This window comes from Hydra vulgaris, chromosome 14, assembly GCF_038396675.1.
Source record: "Hydra vulgaris chromosome 14, alternate assembly HydraT2T_AEP".
In the NCBI taxonomy this organism is placed as follows: domain Eukaryota; kingdom Metazoa; phylum Cnidaria; class Hydrozoa; order Anthoathecata; family Hydridae; genus Hydra; species Hydra vulgaris.
The window spans coordinates 28,465,064-28,484,741 of NC_088933.1; the positions used below are offsets into that span (position 1 = coordinate 28,465,064).

The 19,678-nt window shown below is 27.6% G+C and overlaps 1 protein-coding gene across 1 annotated transcript in view; it reads right to left on the reverse strand.

Annotated features, from left to right (window-relative positions):
• Positions 1–16,299: 16,299 nt before the first annotated feature.
• The window catches only part of LOC100209127 (uncharacterized), a 49,884-nt gene continuing 46,505 nt past the window's right edge, over positions 16,300–19,678 (reverse strand). Inside the window, exon 3 of the mRNA XM_065818591.1 lies at positions 16,300–16,955. Coding sequence (XP_065674663.1) covers positions 16,336–16,955 — 620 coding nt within the window. The 3' untranslated portion in view covers positions 16,300–16,335. The remainder of the gene's footprint in view (positions 16,956–19,678) is intronic.

Genomic DNA, 19,678 nt, shown 5'->3' on the forward strand with positions numbered 1-19,678 from the left:
TAAATTCAAGATCTAAAAACAAAGTAGGAAAAAACTGGTATATATTAATAACTAGTCAATAATAATAGATTTAAGGCTTAACAGAAAATATAAGATCTAAAAAATAATATTAAAGGTCACATAAATCGCATAAATAAAATCCTGAAATTAATTGGCAACAAATTTGATGAGCCCAAAATCTACAGATATTACATCTAAACAAATCATCTTTGTTTCTTGCATGATTCCAACATGAACCACATTCGTAACATTCACTATTTTCTGGTTAAATATTCTCATCATGAATAGGAGGCCTTTTAACTGCTCCTTTTTTTTTTTAAAAGAGACTTGATGCAACTTATTATTACTTTGTTTTAAGTTACTTTATTGAACAACTTTTAAAAGGTATTTTTCGATTCTTTTCTTATAAGGAGAGTTTGTGATGTTTTCAGACTCTTTGATGTTCCTTTTTTTGGTTTTAACTTGGGTATGGAAACAATATCATTAAATGAGACATTTAGAACTATGGTATTTTTTACTGTATTATTGCATCCAGGAACACAACTATTTTTAAAAGCAACATTACTATGACCACTTAAAGTTGAATTTGACCTTTTAAATAGTTTATTATTGCATGTAATAAGTTCACACTCAGGATTGATATTAGCATTTAAAGGCCAAAAATCTGCATTCTTAAAGCCTGACGGTACGATGGAAAAAGTTGCAGCTTTCATAAAGACATCACACAATAATTTCCCTAAATTATCCATGGTTATTCTTCTACCTTGATAATTGAGCATCCACAATAAACAAGCTGCATCAAACGCAGATTTAAATGGTTTAAAAAAACTTACATCCAGAGTTTGTAGTTTATGTGTTGTATGCAGAGGGATTGATAAAATAATCAAACAATTATCTCGTGCAAAAACATTAAATTTTGGTATGACTTCTATGTCAATCTAATATTAGCAAAGCCTTGTTGGACTTAATGCATCTCATATACTTAACCAAATGTTGAACAAATAAATGAAGAAGTTTTGTTGTAATCCAACCATTATCAGAACATCCACCAATGGTTCCAGATGGTCATTGTCTAGCAAAGAATTTTTCATGCGTTTTCACTTAGACTAAGACTAACATTGGGGGTACATGTAAACCAGTTGCACTCATTGCAATGAGAACTGTAGTTGTGAATTCTCACTCTCCGCTTGGAACAGATGATATAACATGTTGAGCTTTTTGTGCAATAACTTTTAAAGTTTTATGAACACATAAAATACCTGACTCGTCACAGTTGAATATTCTTTGAGGCTAAAAATTGTGTTTTTGTAAAAAAAATCCCAGTAACAAAGTCTTACCAGCAAGTTTAGTTACCTTATTGAAAGGATGTTGAATTTTATGTTTTTCACAATATTCATATACAATTGCACATATATCTTTTATTGATAATCCATAAAATGACTCTTCCATTGACTTAATGTAAAATTAAAGATTCTGTTCAGCTTCTATTGATAAAACTTGTTTAAAAAAACCAACCGAATTGCAAAAATATGTTGAGCCACTGTTCATATCTAAATCAACTGGTTTATCAACAACAGGTCAATGTAAAGCAGATTTAGATACGCCATATGTATCAGCAACTTTTCTTATACTGAAATTCTTTTGGCTTACAGCTTAAACTGCATTTTTCATAGAACTTTTATCCCATTTTAGACGATTGGTTTATCTTATAAAAATTTCTTACCGTTTTTTTTTACATTAAATACTTAAAATCACTGAAGTTAAGTTAAAAAGCAAACAATTACCTTGAATTTACTAATATTAAATAAGAATATTGTTAATTAGTATAGTAACAATATTATTATAAATACTAATAATATTAAATTTCTAAATAAGGAAAATAATATTTTAGATTAAAAATAAAGTCATAAACCTGTCAACAGCATCATGAAATGGTAGTAATACAGTCAATAATATGAATAACATGTTGTTCCGATATGCCCCTCAAAAGTCAGTTTACTAAAATTATTACTAATCAAAAAGTTTAATTCCAGATATTTTTTTAAAGCCATTTTCTCAAAGAGGAGAAAAAATACCGTCTGAAAAATATAAATTTTTTATAAATAAAGAAAATTAGCTATAGTTTAAGATAAATCTTTTGGGGTTATATTGCTTGAAAAAATACGCAAATTTTGTTTTTCGCCAACTTGCTGATGCATTTTGGTACTTTTTATGCATTTTGGTACTAAAATAAATTTTGTTTACAATAGTGAACAACATTTTAAAATGTTTTATCAAAAAAAATCTTAGTAAAAAAAATTTATCAGCAGAGATAAAAGGCTTCAGACATAACTGTCCTGTTATGCCCCACTGTACCGATATGCTCTTCTTGACTCTTTCTCTGTCTCTGTCTCTCTCTCACTCTTTAATATATATATATATATATATATATATATATATATATATATATATATATATATATATATATATATATATACACTCTTTAATATTTATATATATATATATATATATATATATACACTCTTTAATATATATATTTATATGTATATTTATATATATATATATATATATATATATATATATATACACATATATATATATATATATATATATATATATATATATATATATATATATATATATATATATATATATATATATATTTATTTATATGTATATTTGAAGACATATGTCTTTAAAGTTAGGATCCTGTTCCGAAACTAAGAGCTTTATAGTCATGTAAAGTAGCTAAGGTAGATTATAAAGTATCTAAGGAATATTAGGGGAAGGAGGGATCTGCAAAAAGCTGTCAAGCTCTCAATAAGTAATAAATAAGGGGTAAAATCAACTTTAAAAGATGCTCACTCTAATATGAAAAGTGTTTCTTAATTTATACATTTTTTTTTAATTAAAACTTTTTTAACATTTTTTTAGATTCTTTTAAAACAGTTTTTTGAAACAATTTTCCCAATAATTATTTCAGGAATTTTAATTAACTAAAGCTGTTATCTTTTGTAAATCTTCACAATCATTATATAAGATTATAAATCATATATAATATTATATTAGCGATCTTGCTAATGTTCCTTTGAAACAAAGGTTTTTAAACAAATATTTTGATGACAGAGATTGATAACCAAATGAAGATAGCTAGTTTCTTTTTTTAAACAAACTACAATCGTTTAATTTAAAACTTAATTTTAAGTTACTTTTAATTACAAAATTTTAATTTAAAAATGAATGTGTGATGTTGGTTTAATTTTGCTTAATGTGTACTCAACCTTGCACACGTTTCTAGTTTTGGTTTTCAACAACGTTTAGTTTAATTTAAAATCATATGTTAAATAACTTTATGAAGCACTTGAAATAAGTTGAAATTGATAAATTAAAATCCTTTAAATAAGATTTTAAAATATTCTTAATTAAAAGGTTCATATATTTTGTATTATTTTTAATTTAGTTTTGATTACTTTTATGACATACAAATGAATATATACTAATTATGAATGTATACTAATAAATCGAAAGCTATAATCATCTCAACAAATGATAGATGTTGATATGGCGTCTAAAATTTAATCAGCTCCTTTAATTTAAAAATGTTTTCAATTATTGCACAGTGGTTTAATAGAGCACCTAGTTCAAAAATCCTTCAAACTGTACATTCATCATAACTTTTAAAAAGTAATTTCAGAATGGTAAATTTACATACTCTTATGTTACTTCATATACTTTGGATTAATTTTTTTATTTTTTTTTACATTAAATTACAATTAATTTAAAACATAATTAATGATTAGATATCTATAAGTTTTGTATCGCACTTAAAAAGCAATAATTTTTAAAAAGGCTAAAAAACACAGATTAAAAAAAATTGCGGATTAAAATGATAGAACTTGGCAAGTAAACAGTTATTCGAACATCTATGCAAAAAAAGGTGTTTTTATATATATTTATATATATATAAATCTATTTATATATATATATATATATATATATATATATATATATATATATATATATATATATATATATATATATATATATATATATATATATATATATATATGTATATTTATATATATATATATATATATATATATATATATATATATATATATATATATATATATATATATATGTATATTTATATATATATATATATATATATATATATGTATATATATATATATATATATTTATATATATATATACATTTAAATATATATATATATATATATGCCTTTTGGATTGAGAAACATCAAATATCAAACGGAATTTATAATGATAGTTGTACAATATTGGGACGTTATGGAAAGAACGAAATGGCTAAAATATATTCGGCTTGTGATTATTTAGAAAGTACTAATTTGAAATGAAAACAACATATTGATTATTGTTGTTTTAAGCCCACAGTATATAATCCTTCAGCGTGATCGGAATGCTTTTGCAAACATTTTAATCATTTCGATAACGAAACGATTGAACAGTTATACGCTTACTGTTCAGACTTGAAATATTCGGCTTTTGTTAAGTTTCCTTATTTATTTAATGTATTGAATACAAAAATGTAATGCAATTAATACAAAGGCTTTAGTGAGTATCCCACATTGTACAGCGAGGATTTCACCAACAACTAAAAATCTTGCTTTTAATGACAGATTGATAGCTTTTTATTTCTTTATGGAGTTATACTCTCAAAGAATGAAACTTACAAACATTTAAAAAAAAAATTTAAATAACTTAGTTTTATGTTTTAAAATAAACCTCAAACATAGAGCATAAATATTTTCATGCCAATTAAATTAGCTTAAAGGAAGTTCAACACAAAATTATTTGAAAGTTTTCCAAGGAATCATAATAATGTTAACATTATTAGATAGCTTAGAATATACACATTCCGTTTTTGTAAAAAAAATATTTTTGTTTTATTTTTTATTATTTTTTTAGTAAAATAAAGAAAATTTTGTTTATGTTCATTTCAATTGGAGTTTTCCTTATTGTTGAAAGCCGGTGTCAAGTTAATCACTGCATTAGAGACCTTACCTAATCCCTAATATGACGATTAAAAAAAAAAACTTGCGCGTTTTTTGCGCCAGTGGCAAATTAGAAGCAATAATGTCAATCAGGGAAAGAAAAAAAAATTACTGTTAAATGCGGTTCTTCTTTTTTATTTTGAATTATTATATTTAAGTATAATTTTTTGATTTCTATCTTGCTTTTTTTTCCATTTCTTTGATAGAAGCATGCATTTACAAATTAGTAGACTGCTATTATAGGTGAAAAAATTGTCCCATGGCACTTTTGTTTGCGGTGGTTACCTTAATCATTTGTATGATATTAGAATTATTTAGAAGTTCTATATTGCTTTTGTATCAAGTGCTAAGTGAATCAAAAAAGGCGTGCTATTGGCCTGCATTACAGTGACAAAAATAAGCGCAAAAATCAATCTGCAAGCTTTTTTTGACCATACAGTCTGCTGTGTTATAAAAATAAAATCAGGATTGACAAACTATAATCATCTTAAGCTGTTCACTAAATGAGGATGTGATGGATCCTCCGGACAAAGTCAGTATAAACAAACTCTACCGGATGAAAACAAACAAATGATAAAAGATAATATATTTTAGAGTCCCTTGCACCACTGCGACTAGTAGACTAAGAAGCTTCTACAGTTATATAACAGAACCCTACCTGCTTATTTGTAAGATTTTGCAGACTAACTTAATTAGAATTTGCAAAAGAAAAAGCTGAAAAAACTATAGCTGTTGTCAGTGCAATTGTAGCCAAAATTATTCAATTGGTTCCAACTCTTGTGAAATAAACCACATAGTCTTCGAAGTTAAACATGAAATGTTTATGACAATGATTGATAGGAATGTTGCTTAAGTGTTAACAAACACATGATCACCTCCTAAACCGTTAGTGGAGAAACTCCCAGACAAATGAACGATCTTTTAAAAGTTACAAAAAATGAAAATGCGTTTAAATACGCATTGTCGACACGACACGCATAAAAAAGATTTATGGAAATTACCATGCATGTTTCTTACAATTAAAGTTTTGAGAAGCAGTCTGCAACAACTCCTGAAAACGAAATAAAGATTACAAGAAATATAGGTTACATCCCGCTGGGTTCCTGATCAGCAACAAACGAAGACGATCTGCATATTTTGTTATATACATCTGATCCTTATATATCTTGCTTAAAAAAACCAAGTTTTCTAATATCCAAAGAATTGTTTGACGAAGCTAAAGAATTGTTTGAAATAGAAAGTGGTGAATAGGATAATCTTTCAAAGTTTTTAATTTTTTATCATGTGACAGTTTGTTTAATAATTATAATAATAAATTAGTTTTAAACTCATTTTAAACAAGAGTGTAACTTTTATTGCTATATTAATATAACTGTATAACTTTTTGTATGAAATTTCGTGTAACTTTATCTTTGTCATTTCTTTACAAAAAATGTATAACTTTTAAAATGAAGTTTGATTTTTTTATTGCACAGATATTCGCAAATACGTGAAAAAAAATTCAATGAGAAAAATCACATTACAACTAAGTAATTAATATTTGAGATAACAAATACCGGTTGGTACCATAGCGCGTAGTTTTGTTTTCCACTTATTTTATTTGTGCTACTTTTTTTTTGTTTTCAACGATAAAAATTTCAGCAATAAGTTTACGCTGTATGTTTAACTAAAAGCATTTATTACTTTTTTTGCACACTTTTTACTTTGAAATATGTGCAAATTTCTTTCCATGCAATAATTTTAGTATTCCTGTCTTAGTATGTAAGATATTATATCATTTTTTAATATAAGAATTTAATATAAAGTTTTTTATAAAAAATATAAGAAATTAAATAACTAACTCTGATATAAACATTTTTGTTAAAAAACTGTTACTGCAAAAAGGAACTTCAGGTTTAACTTCATGTGGGGTTTTTCACAAAAGATTTATCTTCGTGCGGCCACTCCAAAATAAACCTTCTTATGAAGCAGGGCCAGGTCCAAGAAATTATTTGGGTACATCTGATTTTTTCAAAAACAACCTCTAACCCCCTCCCCTCTAGCTTTCCCTCTAGGAGTGTATGGAGAGGCATAGAAAAAATCTATCAATTAGAAAAAATTACACAATTATATATATATACACACACACATATATATATATATATATATATATATATATATATATATATATATATATATATATATATATATATATATATATGTATATACATATATATATATATATATATATATATATATATATATATATATATATATATATATATATATATATATATATATATATATATTTATATATATATATATATATATATATATATATATATATATATATATATATAATATATATATATATATATATATATACTAGCAGAATGCAACCCGTAATACGGGTTACGGTCGGTCTGTTACTTAATTTATAGTGGCTGTTTTCTACTATTTAAAGTTGCGAAACCTTAACTAATACCCGATAAGAAAAACGCCTTCAAATTAAAAAGTAAACCATATGTAAAATTAAAATAAATTAATTTACCAATTATTTAACGTTATTTGAGTAATATACAACTGACATAGGTCATATCAGGGTATGGCAGAACCATTTTCCGAGACATTACTAAGTTCAACACAATACGTTTTTAGTTACTGACACAAAATAATAACACTTCATCATGCTTTAAATTGACGAAAAATTAAAGCTAAATTCTTGTTATATTTTTTATAACATGAACTTTAATTAATAAGATTAATATGAAGTGAACGTAAATTATTCATGAGTTATTAATTTGTTGGGATCCCCTTGATACACGTTTCTTTAAAAAAGGAAATTGTCTTTAAAACGTTAAATGCACACAACTAAATAAATTTATTATAAATAACTAAGCAATTGAGTACAAATACGTTTCAAACAAAAAAAAGTTAATTTACAATCAATTATGTGCATAACAAAGTGCAAAAAATATGTAAACTTTAATCTTTTATAATGCATTAATGCGTCATATGACAAACCTAAAATAAAAATTGTAACAGATAAGTAGACATAAAAGAAAAAAAAACAAAAAAAAAACTGGAAAACAATTTACCTGCTTTTCGGTAACCTGTTGTCATACTTAAACTGCTGTCATGATGCAACTTGTCGGTGTTGTTTTATGACGTTATTTCACGTTGGCTTTTAGTAAACTTTAGTTGAATTTAGAAGACATTACAATAGATTTAAAATATTTTAATTTAAAAGCAAAAAAACAAATGCTTCAAGGAGCCAAACTAAAAACATTAAAGATAAAAAATCAAATAGATATAAATAAAATGCATTTATATAGCTAAATAGTCTTGGCTTATAGTAAATTTTAAAAGCAGTGTTTTCAATAAATTAAACTACCAATTAATTATTTTTAACAAATAGAATGTAGCATCATATTATGATGATTGGGTAGTGAATCAATTTAACTATATATTTAAGTTTAATTGGTGAAAAACAAATAAAATTTCATTAAAAAAGACAAAACCAAACCAAATATACAACAGTATATAGTAAAAAATTACAAATTAAAAAAAAAACTTACAAAATTGAAAAAAATAAAAATGTCACCCAAAAAAAAACGGCAACAAAAAAAGTTATAAATATCTTTACTGATAGAAGACATTTATAACCTTTTGGTTGCTGTTTTTTCTTCGGTGTCTCCCAACACTCCGGTATGGATGAGCCCTCCATTTGAAGGATGGCTCATCCATACCGCCATTACTTTGCCATTTATTGTTGGGAGCGAAATCTTTGATATTTGTCAAATGTTAACGACTCTAAAATTAAAAATAGAAGGATACACCACTTCCACTTCCACTTGAAACTAAAAAATTATCAGCTCCAATCAGCTGGAAGGCCTTGCTTGAAAGACCGCGTGGAATAAAGAAACGCTTTTAGAAAAGCCTAGAAAGTTCTTTATTAAAAAAGAAAGTGAAACGACACTAACACTATTAAATTACAGTATTCATACTTAAAAGATTAGATAAATTACAGTATTCATGTTTAGATAGTGCTATAAAAACTATTTTACCAAACATTTTATTTCTAACTTCTTCTAAAAAATGAACACAGGCTATAAAAATTAGAAAAATAAAAACAACCAACAACAAACAAACGATTATTTAAATTTTTGTTTTAAACAATGAACAACATCAACTCTTCTTGAGAATAAAAGTACATCATCTCTAATTCGCTTGCTGACTTTACTCGAAAGACCGCATGGAAAATCTAACCGCGCATAAAAAAAGTCTAGAAACTACTTAAAAACTAAGAAATATTGCATTTTACAGAATACAGAACCGGAAGTAACAATACGAACAATAGGCGAAACTATGCGTAACTATGCGCACTAATATTCATTAGCGTATTAATATTTATATAAACATTTGTTATTAAAAATTATATTTACACGTTACCATTATTAAATTTAATTACACATTGCAAAAATTTATATTTATGTTTTAACAAATATATTATAAAATAACACAAATAATAAATTACTATTATATTCTAATATTTAATTTATATAAAGAGATATTCGGAGACGCAATCTTAACGCTCCATTTTTTTAAAAAAGTAAATTTTGAAATCTTCGTTTTATTAAATCTTGCTCATAAATACATGAAATCTAGAAAACATCAATTCAAAAAACAAAAGCATTTATATAATAGTACATTATAGCTTATATCTTAATGATATAAAGAATTATAATACTAAACTGGTTTAGTTGGTGTCACAAACAACCTTATATCTGAACCCAACTTAAAGATAAAAATGTATTCCCATACAAGCTTCACTATATATCTATAATATGCCAAATAATGTTTTATAGAATACATGGCTACAAAAAAAAGCCCGTTTTTTTGCAAGTGACGAGAAAAGGCTGTTTTTTTTTGTACTACGTGTTTTTCTTTTTTATATATCAAAATTGAAGATTTTTTTTTCAATTTAATATTTATTCTAACTTTGTTTAAAGATAACTTAACCATGACTAATAGCAAACTTATCAATCAGTTTTTTATATCTATTACCAACTCAACAAATATTTATCAAGGCTAAACTATTTGGGCGGTGATCCTGTACCATGATGCTTCCCATAAATGGCTAAAGTGAATAAAATAGAACTCATTAATATCACCTTTGAAAATTTATAAATATCAATGAATATAACTTTTTTAATTTTAACCATAAAGCGTCCGAAAATGAAGTTCAAAAGTAAAGCATAGGAGTTCAGTATACCTGTTCCATACAAGTCACTTAAAGATATGATGGAGTCCTTTTAGCGTCAAAAAAAAAGTTCAACTTCTAAAATTATTTTTGTAAGACTTAGCACAACGTTTTTGAAAAGAATCTAATCCATTTACCTTTCCTATGTATAAAAACCTTTTGTTTAATTGTTTTTTTTTAACAGTTAAAGAAACAGTACTTTTTATATGCTCTTCTAACCTTTGTTGTCTGGTAGATAAAAATTTAGAAAGTATGATGTCTCGTTAATATGTGGCAAAAAATACTTGACATATTGTACTTTGTTTGAGGCACAAATAGCTAAATTAAGCCTATGACTATTGCAATGAGCATATATAGCTTTTTTATTTAGATAAAAAATTCAAGAGGACAAACCTTTAGTGTGACCATCAGTTACACCAACACCATCAAATCAATGCTCTCTGCAACTAATGGAAACTAAAGAAAAATATGAAATACTTTTTCAGAAAACATAAAATAATCCTTAACTAGTAATACCATTTGTATTATAAAAAATTGATGTATTCTTTTAATGAACTTTGAATCAACAATTAATTTTTATACTTTAACTGTCAGAGGCATTATCATCAAAAATAGAAAAATGTTTAGAACTTAAATTTTTTTTTATTACCGTGTCAGTTACAACTTCTCAAAAACACTCCATCATCTGATGATGTGATGTTTCAGATGTGATGTTTTACTATCGTTTAATTTAATAAAATTGGGGACGTCCATTGATCCACCTATATAAATATTATTTATTTATTATTACTTTAACCTCCAGTTTAGAATTATATTTTTATTTAAACTTTAAAAACCTCTCTAAACAAGAAGCAATTATTATTGTTTTATTTGTGCTTACTATAATCCATGTTATGATTGTGTTTACGTAAATCCGATAATAGAACTTAAATCTAATTTTACTTGACGGTTAAGTAAAACATTGTTTTTATAAGCGATATTAAACTATTATATTACTTTTTTTTTTTAATTTCAATTTTATTTTAGGCATTTTTGGATACGTATGCAGACATGCTAGACGCACCCTAGATTCGCTCCTGTGAAATGTAACTTTCGGAACTGAGAGTGGGCAAGTTTACATTTGTAAAATCTTAATTTAAATCTTTCTTCTTGTTTCATGAATTAACAATGTTCAGTGTGAGTTCATAGAAAATCAGTAAGAACGACAGGTTGAGAATTTGGTTTCTTTGCCATTTTAAAAACAATGCTTTTAAAATGGCAAAGTTTTTAAAATGACATATGAGTGGTTTTCTCTAGTGACATTTCGCAAAAATTCGAAAATAAGTCCGACTTTTTTTTTTCGCTGCAACGAAACGCTGCACAGAGGGCCAGAGATGAGGTAAACCCTTCAAAACCAAATTTTTATTATGGTAATTTTTGTTTGTAAATGTAATCGAAAGACCCCCTGCACTCTAAAACTGATATAATATTTTTCCTACTGTGATTTTTGAGCACAGTATATAAATTTTACCACAAAAAAAGCAATATTTTACCATTCAAATATTGGTGAAAATGTAAAAAATGAAATAAAAATGAAATATTAGGCCAACAAGACAATTTTACAACATTTTAATTTCTTAAAGGTTTATTTAAGTCCATTGATATCATATATTGAAATAAGAAGAAGAAATATGAGGTTTCATTTTTTATGCTTGCTTTTTTCCAAAGTATTTTACAATAAAACCCTTTAAAATGCGCAAACTTTTTTTTTACGCTTACCGTTACACAAGCAGAAAAACACTAGGCGGCACTTGTGATCTTCTTCAAATTATACTCTCATATATAGATAAAAATTTACACAAAAATTTTCTGAGCTCAGCTGAGCGCAGTAGGTGCTACGCTTTTTATTATGAATAATATCCAATCGTAGATTTTGCTTTGAAAAAATGAAAAAGACACATTAAAAACATTTTTAATCATTTAAATCTCGTTAAAATCTTTTTTAAATAGAACTTTTAATGTTATTGTGAAAGGTGATGGAGCATTTTATGAAGGAGGCTGGGAACAAATAACCCCCAAAATTTCATCCTGCTCTCACCCAAAACGTGAGGGCAACAAATTGATAAAATATTTTTTGTACTAATCTCAAAAAGACTTATATTCATCGATGAATTTTAACTTTCATAGTATCATCTCTCAGCGTTCAAAAATGATGTCTATCTAAAAATACCTTCAAATAATCAAGTTGAGGGGGTTTAAACTTTATAAGGTCATAATTTTTGAACCCTGAATAATAATACTATCAAATTCAAAATTTATTAATGAATATAAGACCAGTTAAAAATAAAATAAATAATATTTTACCAATTTGTTGCCCTCACGATTGGAAAAAAATGGAAATAGCGAAAAAAAGCACATGGAATTGGCGTGAGTTTTTAGGATTTGTAACCCATGTGGGGATTATTATTTTGTCCCATGTGGGTTTCAAATGGTAAATCCACCATGGCATCAGCGTGTTTTTTTCCGCATGTAACCCATATAAAGATTATTATTTTGCCCCACATCAGTTTTATATCCTAAATCCTACACGGGATATTGATGAAAAACACTACATATGTTATAGATCTTAAATGCCACACATATTTTAATCTAAATGATATAAAAATAGCCTAATAATTTTAAAACATCCTTGAAATTTGTTAAATAGAAGTTTAAAATTTATTATTGGAGCTTTCAGAAAGGCTTAACCTCACCTGGTATTTGCTATTTTATTCCATTTAGGATTAAATATGTTAAGTATTTTTAGTCTTTAGCGTAAGTGATGTTTTTACTGATAATGTGGGATTCACCATAAACAATTGTGAAAAAATTCTCAAGAACTAATTAATGCCATTAATATATACATTAAAAATAGTTTTTGTAAATAACATTTATTCTTTTGCGAATTACACATCTATATATATATATATATACATACATATATATATATATATATATATATATATATATATATATATATATATATATATATATATATATATATATATATATATATATATATATATATATATATATATATATATATATATATATACATATATATATATATATATACATATATATATATATATATATACATATATATATATATATATATATATATATATATATATATATATATATATATATATATATATATATATATATATATACACACACACACACACACACACACACACACACACACACACACACACACACACACACACACACACACACATACACACACACTAAAACAACCAAAATTAAATGCTTATCATAAAATTAATGAACTGAAATTTAATCATAATTTAGAGCCTGAATAGTAAAAAGTAATTTCAATTAAGAGCCAAGTTAAAATTGTTAATGGTTTCAACTTACACTGTATTTTACTTGGCCTTTATTTCATAAGTAATTATTTCTTAATTCATTACTTACGATGAGATATGTATTTTGGGTAATTAGTAAAGAGCTTGAACCCATTTGTGAGATTCCGATTTGAGAAAAAGTTCTCCATAAAGAAAAGCCGCTAAACAACAACAACAACAACAAAAATGTGAAAACCTAATTTACAATGATTTAGACATTTGGATGCAAAAGACACTGAATGCACTAGTATTTTTACTTTTTCGCCACACATATTATAATATTTTGAAACCAAGCATCAAACTTCTAAAGTTCGATAGGTAAATTTTATCTTTAATCGTTGTCTTAGGAAACTAGTATTTATGTATTATTTTCATTATTATCATTATAATATTTAATATATAAAAAAACACTTTTGATTCATTTTATAATAAATAGTTTTACATCGGATAACTAATGGAATAAATTATAAAAACCATGTAACCTTTATTTATTATTTTTAAACAATGTTAGTATACAAAACTTATCTCAATTTAGAGCATTGTTACAAGATCTTTTGCGATTTGCACGCCCACCTGTGTCTCTCGAGTTTATATAATAAGTGGGTAATGCTCGCTCAATGGATAGGTTCTCAGCACTACAATACTTTTATCTTACAGTTTCTATAGAGATATTTAAGTATGATAAATTGATTATTTTTTTTTACCTAAATTAAAGGGTCTATAAATGTCAGTGATTTTTCCTGGATTATCGAACACCCTTCCCCCTTCATCAAACTTGGTCAATTTTTTGCCATCTCCCTAATGAAAATGTATCTGTTTTTGTTACCCCTCCCACTTGTATAATATTACAAATTCTATCATATATATCAATTTTTTTCTGCTTCAATTATACACTTCTTCTCAACAGTACTCAATTGAGGTAGAAAAACAAGACATAAATTGCTCTTTTAGATTTTGAAAAAATAAGCAAGCTTAATTGTGTTTCCGATGATCGTAAACAGTTTTAAGCAGCACAAGCAAGAATAGAGTTTTTATACCACATTGTAGGTGTAAATACCTCAAAACCTGCTCATAGAGAGCTTAAATTTAAACTTAACTTTATGTTTAACTTTAATTTTTTAATTGAAATTGCTTTGTATTGAGCAACCCTTCCCATTTTTTAGCACACCTTTCCCCCTTTTTCTACTGGCATTATTTATAAGTGATCCCATAGCCTATATATATATATATATATATATATATATATATATATATATATATATATATATATATAGATAGATAGATAGATAGATATAATTATATACATTTATTAGTAAAATAACTTTTTTTATGAAAATTTAAAACAATAGCAATTAAATCGCCATGACTCTCTCTCCCACCTTTCATAGCTCTGCTTACTAAAATTTAAGTCATAATTTAATATTTCGCCAAAACCGATATTAAAAACAATCAAATTATAAAATTTTTTTTTGTCGATTGCAGAAAAGTTGTTTCAAGAAGTCTTTAATAGATAAATTTAACTTATTTAACATAGCTTCCCGCAACCTGCTTTCCGACAAAAACCTTTTTTTTCTTTCCTAAAGTAGAAAGGTATTAAATTTACACTTTTTCTTTAAAAAGGGTAAGGGGCCATCAATAAAGAACGAACGCAGGAATGAGGGGAGGGGGAAGAGGGGTTTCCTAAAATTGTACAAACGCGCACAAGGGTCAAGAAGGTGTTAAAGACAGCGAGTATGTATGCCGTGTGAATCCTAAACTGGATTTATTTTTATGTGTGTAACAAATCAGTATTTTTTTTTTTTTGACTTCAGTCACATTTTTTTTTAATTTCTATATAAATAATGAGAGGGAGGGAGGGAGTTCAATACCGTTTTTTTTAGAAATTTCACTGTCATTTACAAAAAACAATTAAGTAAATAACAAGTATAGAAATAGAAGTACCTACAAATAGACGATAAGATAGATAAAGGATAGATAAATGGATGAATTAGTATAGAAAGTGGTCGGCGCGGAACAAATTCACCATGATTCGTATTTTGCGGGAAAGGACAGCTAGTAATATTTAAATAAACAGCAAGTAGCTGAGCAGGGCCGTACCGAACGGGACTTGTAAAACCACCCTCTCTCCCAAAGCTGTTATAAATGAATTTGAGCACATTTGTATATTCAGCATTTGAGTTGACAAGTTTTGAACCATAGATGGTGAATGTCAAATATCGAGGACCTTTTTCTTTTGTGTTTCTAGTTTGCAAAAAACACATACGACACCCCTCCTCCTCCCTCCTTTATGAGAGACTTCTTCGGGACAGCCCTGTAGCTGAGGCACATTTGAACAAAATAACAGTTAGGTTTCTAATAAATGTGTTTATTGTTAACTTATCTAAACATATTTTTTTACTCGGAACCGAGCAAGAGGTCACTGCTGAATAATCAAAAAGCCAAGTAGGCTAAAGACCGCTGACAGGTAACTGCTTCTTGGAGTGAAAGTTGAATAATATGTGTTTTAGGTTTTCATCAAATTTCTATAGCAAATGATCATATAAAAGTTTTCAAAAGTAACAGTAAATAAAACTAGCAATAAAAATTTAATAAACTTAACAAATAATAAATCAATAAAAAAAAAAAATTAAAAGCCTTGAAAACAGTGAATATATCTTCTAAATGAATGAATTTAGCTACTTGATAATTGTTCATTATTTATTACGAACTCAATAAGTTTATTAGCTACATCTCTCCTCCTTATTTTTTCACATACACTAATTAACTTTTCTAACTCCATTTGGGGATGGGTCTGCTGAAGCTTTTCAAATAACTTTTTCGTCGGACTATAGCTATTCGGAGCCATCCTTTCAAGTTCTATTCTCTTTATATCTTTAGCAGAAAACTCTTTAAATCCGCTTGCAATTTCGGCCCAATTACTTGGAACTACATTTCCACGTATCTTATCGGCAAATTCTTTAAGTTGTCTTTTATTTAATTCATTGATATAACAAACTTTAGTAAAGTTTTCTTTTGCATAGTAAACGATATCTGCTCTCTGTGCTTCTTTACAAGCATACAAAAATTCATTCAAACGTATCGTCGGTCTTCTTTGAAGCAGAAGTTTTAAGAACTTGTAAGCTGGGTTACCACCTCCTGCATAGTCAAAACGAAGCTTTAATACTTCATTTATCATCTCGTTGTCACATTCAAAAAGGTTATGGGCAAATTCTTCCCAGCCATTTTCAGGATCTAGTAAATCAGAAAGTAATGCAATCTGGCGAAAAGAAAGGTTCTCAACTTTAGGAACCACTAAAAAAAAAAAAAATATTAAGATGGATTTTTTAGACAATAACGTTCCTAGTTGTAATGCACCTTAAAAATAAATTTTTAATTTTCAAAAATATATAAAACACAATTAATTGTATTTTATATTCTTATATATTAAAAAAGTAAGATATAAGTTTAAGTTGAAATTTATTGAAACTGAAGATTATATTTTTTAGTAAGTTTCAAGTTTATATTTTTTTAATAAATTTGATATAAAAAGCGTTGCTATTAAAATTTGAAAAAATGCTTTGTTCTAATTATAAATGCTATCAAAATTTTTATAACTCAAAAACGTATTCTGTAAACCCAAAAACGTATTCTGTATTCAGTGATTAAACATTTTATTTTACGACCGTTTATAAACACTGTATAATAAGATGTTTAGTCACTGAGTAAAGTTCCATAAATATTGGACTGCGGTCAAATCGTCAAAGTAAAATTTAATTTGAGTGGTCCTATAATGACGTGCTATCGCACTTCCTGTAAAAGACTGCAGAGTACACATATTTAGAAATGTTAATATAGGCAGGCGCAGTTTTTAGGATAGACCAGTTTAATTTAATATAATAATTATTTTTTTTTTAGTTTACAAATATATTTTGACAGCAGTCTCTTTTTAGTACTTTTTATGTTTAAAAAATTGTTTGTGGTTAATAATAATATACATAATTTAAAGCAAATGCTTTAGCATTGGCAAGCAGGGCAAGTTATTAAACCCCGCTATAATAAATGTCAATTCGTTTTGTTTTTAATTGATAGTTTTGAAAAAAATAAGACAAGTTGCCTTTTACAGGCGTTAACTGACGCGGCAGATACGATGGAGTTTGGAAGGATGTTCCAGTCAGGTACGATGCGATTTCAGAGGAAGAATTCTCTTTGCAAACAGTTTGCTACTGCTTGACGTTGGTCACGGAAGCCGTTGGCTGGTCCTTGCACGTTTAGTGCTGGAGCTAGTGAGTTTGGTTTACAAATCTCAACTTCGTTAATGCCGTAGTAAAGTTTGAAAAACTGTATAAGGTCAACCCTACGTCTTCTATCCTTAAGCGATTGAATGTTTATTGCGGCTAATCTTTGGTGATGACTTAAAGGCTTGAGATGAAGTACAAGCTTAGTGGCTCTTTCTTGCACTGATTCGAGAGCATCTATGTCTCCGCAATATAAGGAGTTCCAGGCAGGAGCGCAAAGCTCGAGATGTGGTCGTATATAAGTTGTATAAAGTACACGAAAGCTGTTAATGTCCCAATATTGGTATGTTCTTTTTAACACGCTTAGTGTCGTGTAGGCTTTGGCTATAGCGTGTGCGACTTGGTCTTGCCATTTAAGTCGGTCGTTGACAATCATACCAAGGTCACGTAAGGTACACTTTCGATAGATGGGCATAACCGGTGGCTAACTGGAATGGGTGACACCCGGGGCGGATATCGATGGTGTCACCCCTTGAAAACGGTAAAATTAACATTACGTAAAAGAAAAAAAACCCAGATAAGTTTGAAGTATGATTTTAATTCAACAATTTCATTAAACATTACAAGAAGTATTACTGTACCATTTATAACCGCATATAGTATTGCTTGTATTATAAGCATTACTGTACCATTTATAACCTCATATAGTATTGCTTGTAAGATTAGTAAAAAGTTCATAAGGAAAACAAAATGAACAATATATCTTCAATACTTTAAGCAAAACATAAATGAAGAACTTCGACATACTCGGAAAAAGTTAAATTTTACATTAAAATATCAGTTATTTAAAAGTTTTCCTTCCTGGTCTTTAAAGCTGCAAACCTATCAATCACATCATCAAAACCAATATCTTTCACCATATCACTTTCATTTGATAATATAGCCAGATCAGAAAATCTTGACTGTCCCATGGTTGATCGCAAATAGTTCTTTATAAGTTTCAGTTTTGAAAAGCTCCTCTCAGATGAAGCCACAGACACACAGATCGTAAGAAATAACTGTAGGCTTAGTGAGAGTATTGGGAGAGGTTCAAGAAAATCCCAGTCAACTACGAATTTTAAAATATCAAATTTTAACCAGTCTTTAGCTTTGTGGATATCAAAATCTGGTGCCGCCATGTGTCTTTTTAGCCTTGGTAATTCTTTTAAAAGCTCTACTTCGGATAGCTCATCATAGAAAGTGGTCAATTTTGGAACTGACACCATTAACTTTTCTTCAGTTGCCGATAAAAGACTCTTGGGTTGAACAGCCTCAAACATATTTGCTACTTCCTTATTCGCTGTTGATCTGGTCTGCAGTTCAGAAATAAAACGATCAATAAACTCCAGCATCGCCCTATTGTTTTCTTCTTGCATAGTGAGTCCAGCATCTCTGAGTTGTTCCCCTATCATTCTCTTCTCGAACCTTAATCTTCTTTCTACTGCTATTCCAAATTGGTCTGCTTATAAAAGTGCCTTATCAATTGCAGGCTCCACTAGGTGAACGCGCTTCTCCTGCAGAAAAAGTCCTAATGCCTCTAACTTGGTCACTACTTTGTCAAGAGTTAAGCCTTTAGTCTGCAGATACTGCTGTGTCAAATTAACTTCCTCAAGTACAGCAGCCCAAAAGTAAAGGTAGCACAGAATCGTGAAATCACAGACAGCAGGTAAAAGGCCTTGTGTTGCACCTCTTGTTTCCACATTTTCACAAAGATCACATAAAGCTTCAATCGCCGCCACACGTTCATCAAACTTATCTTTC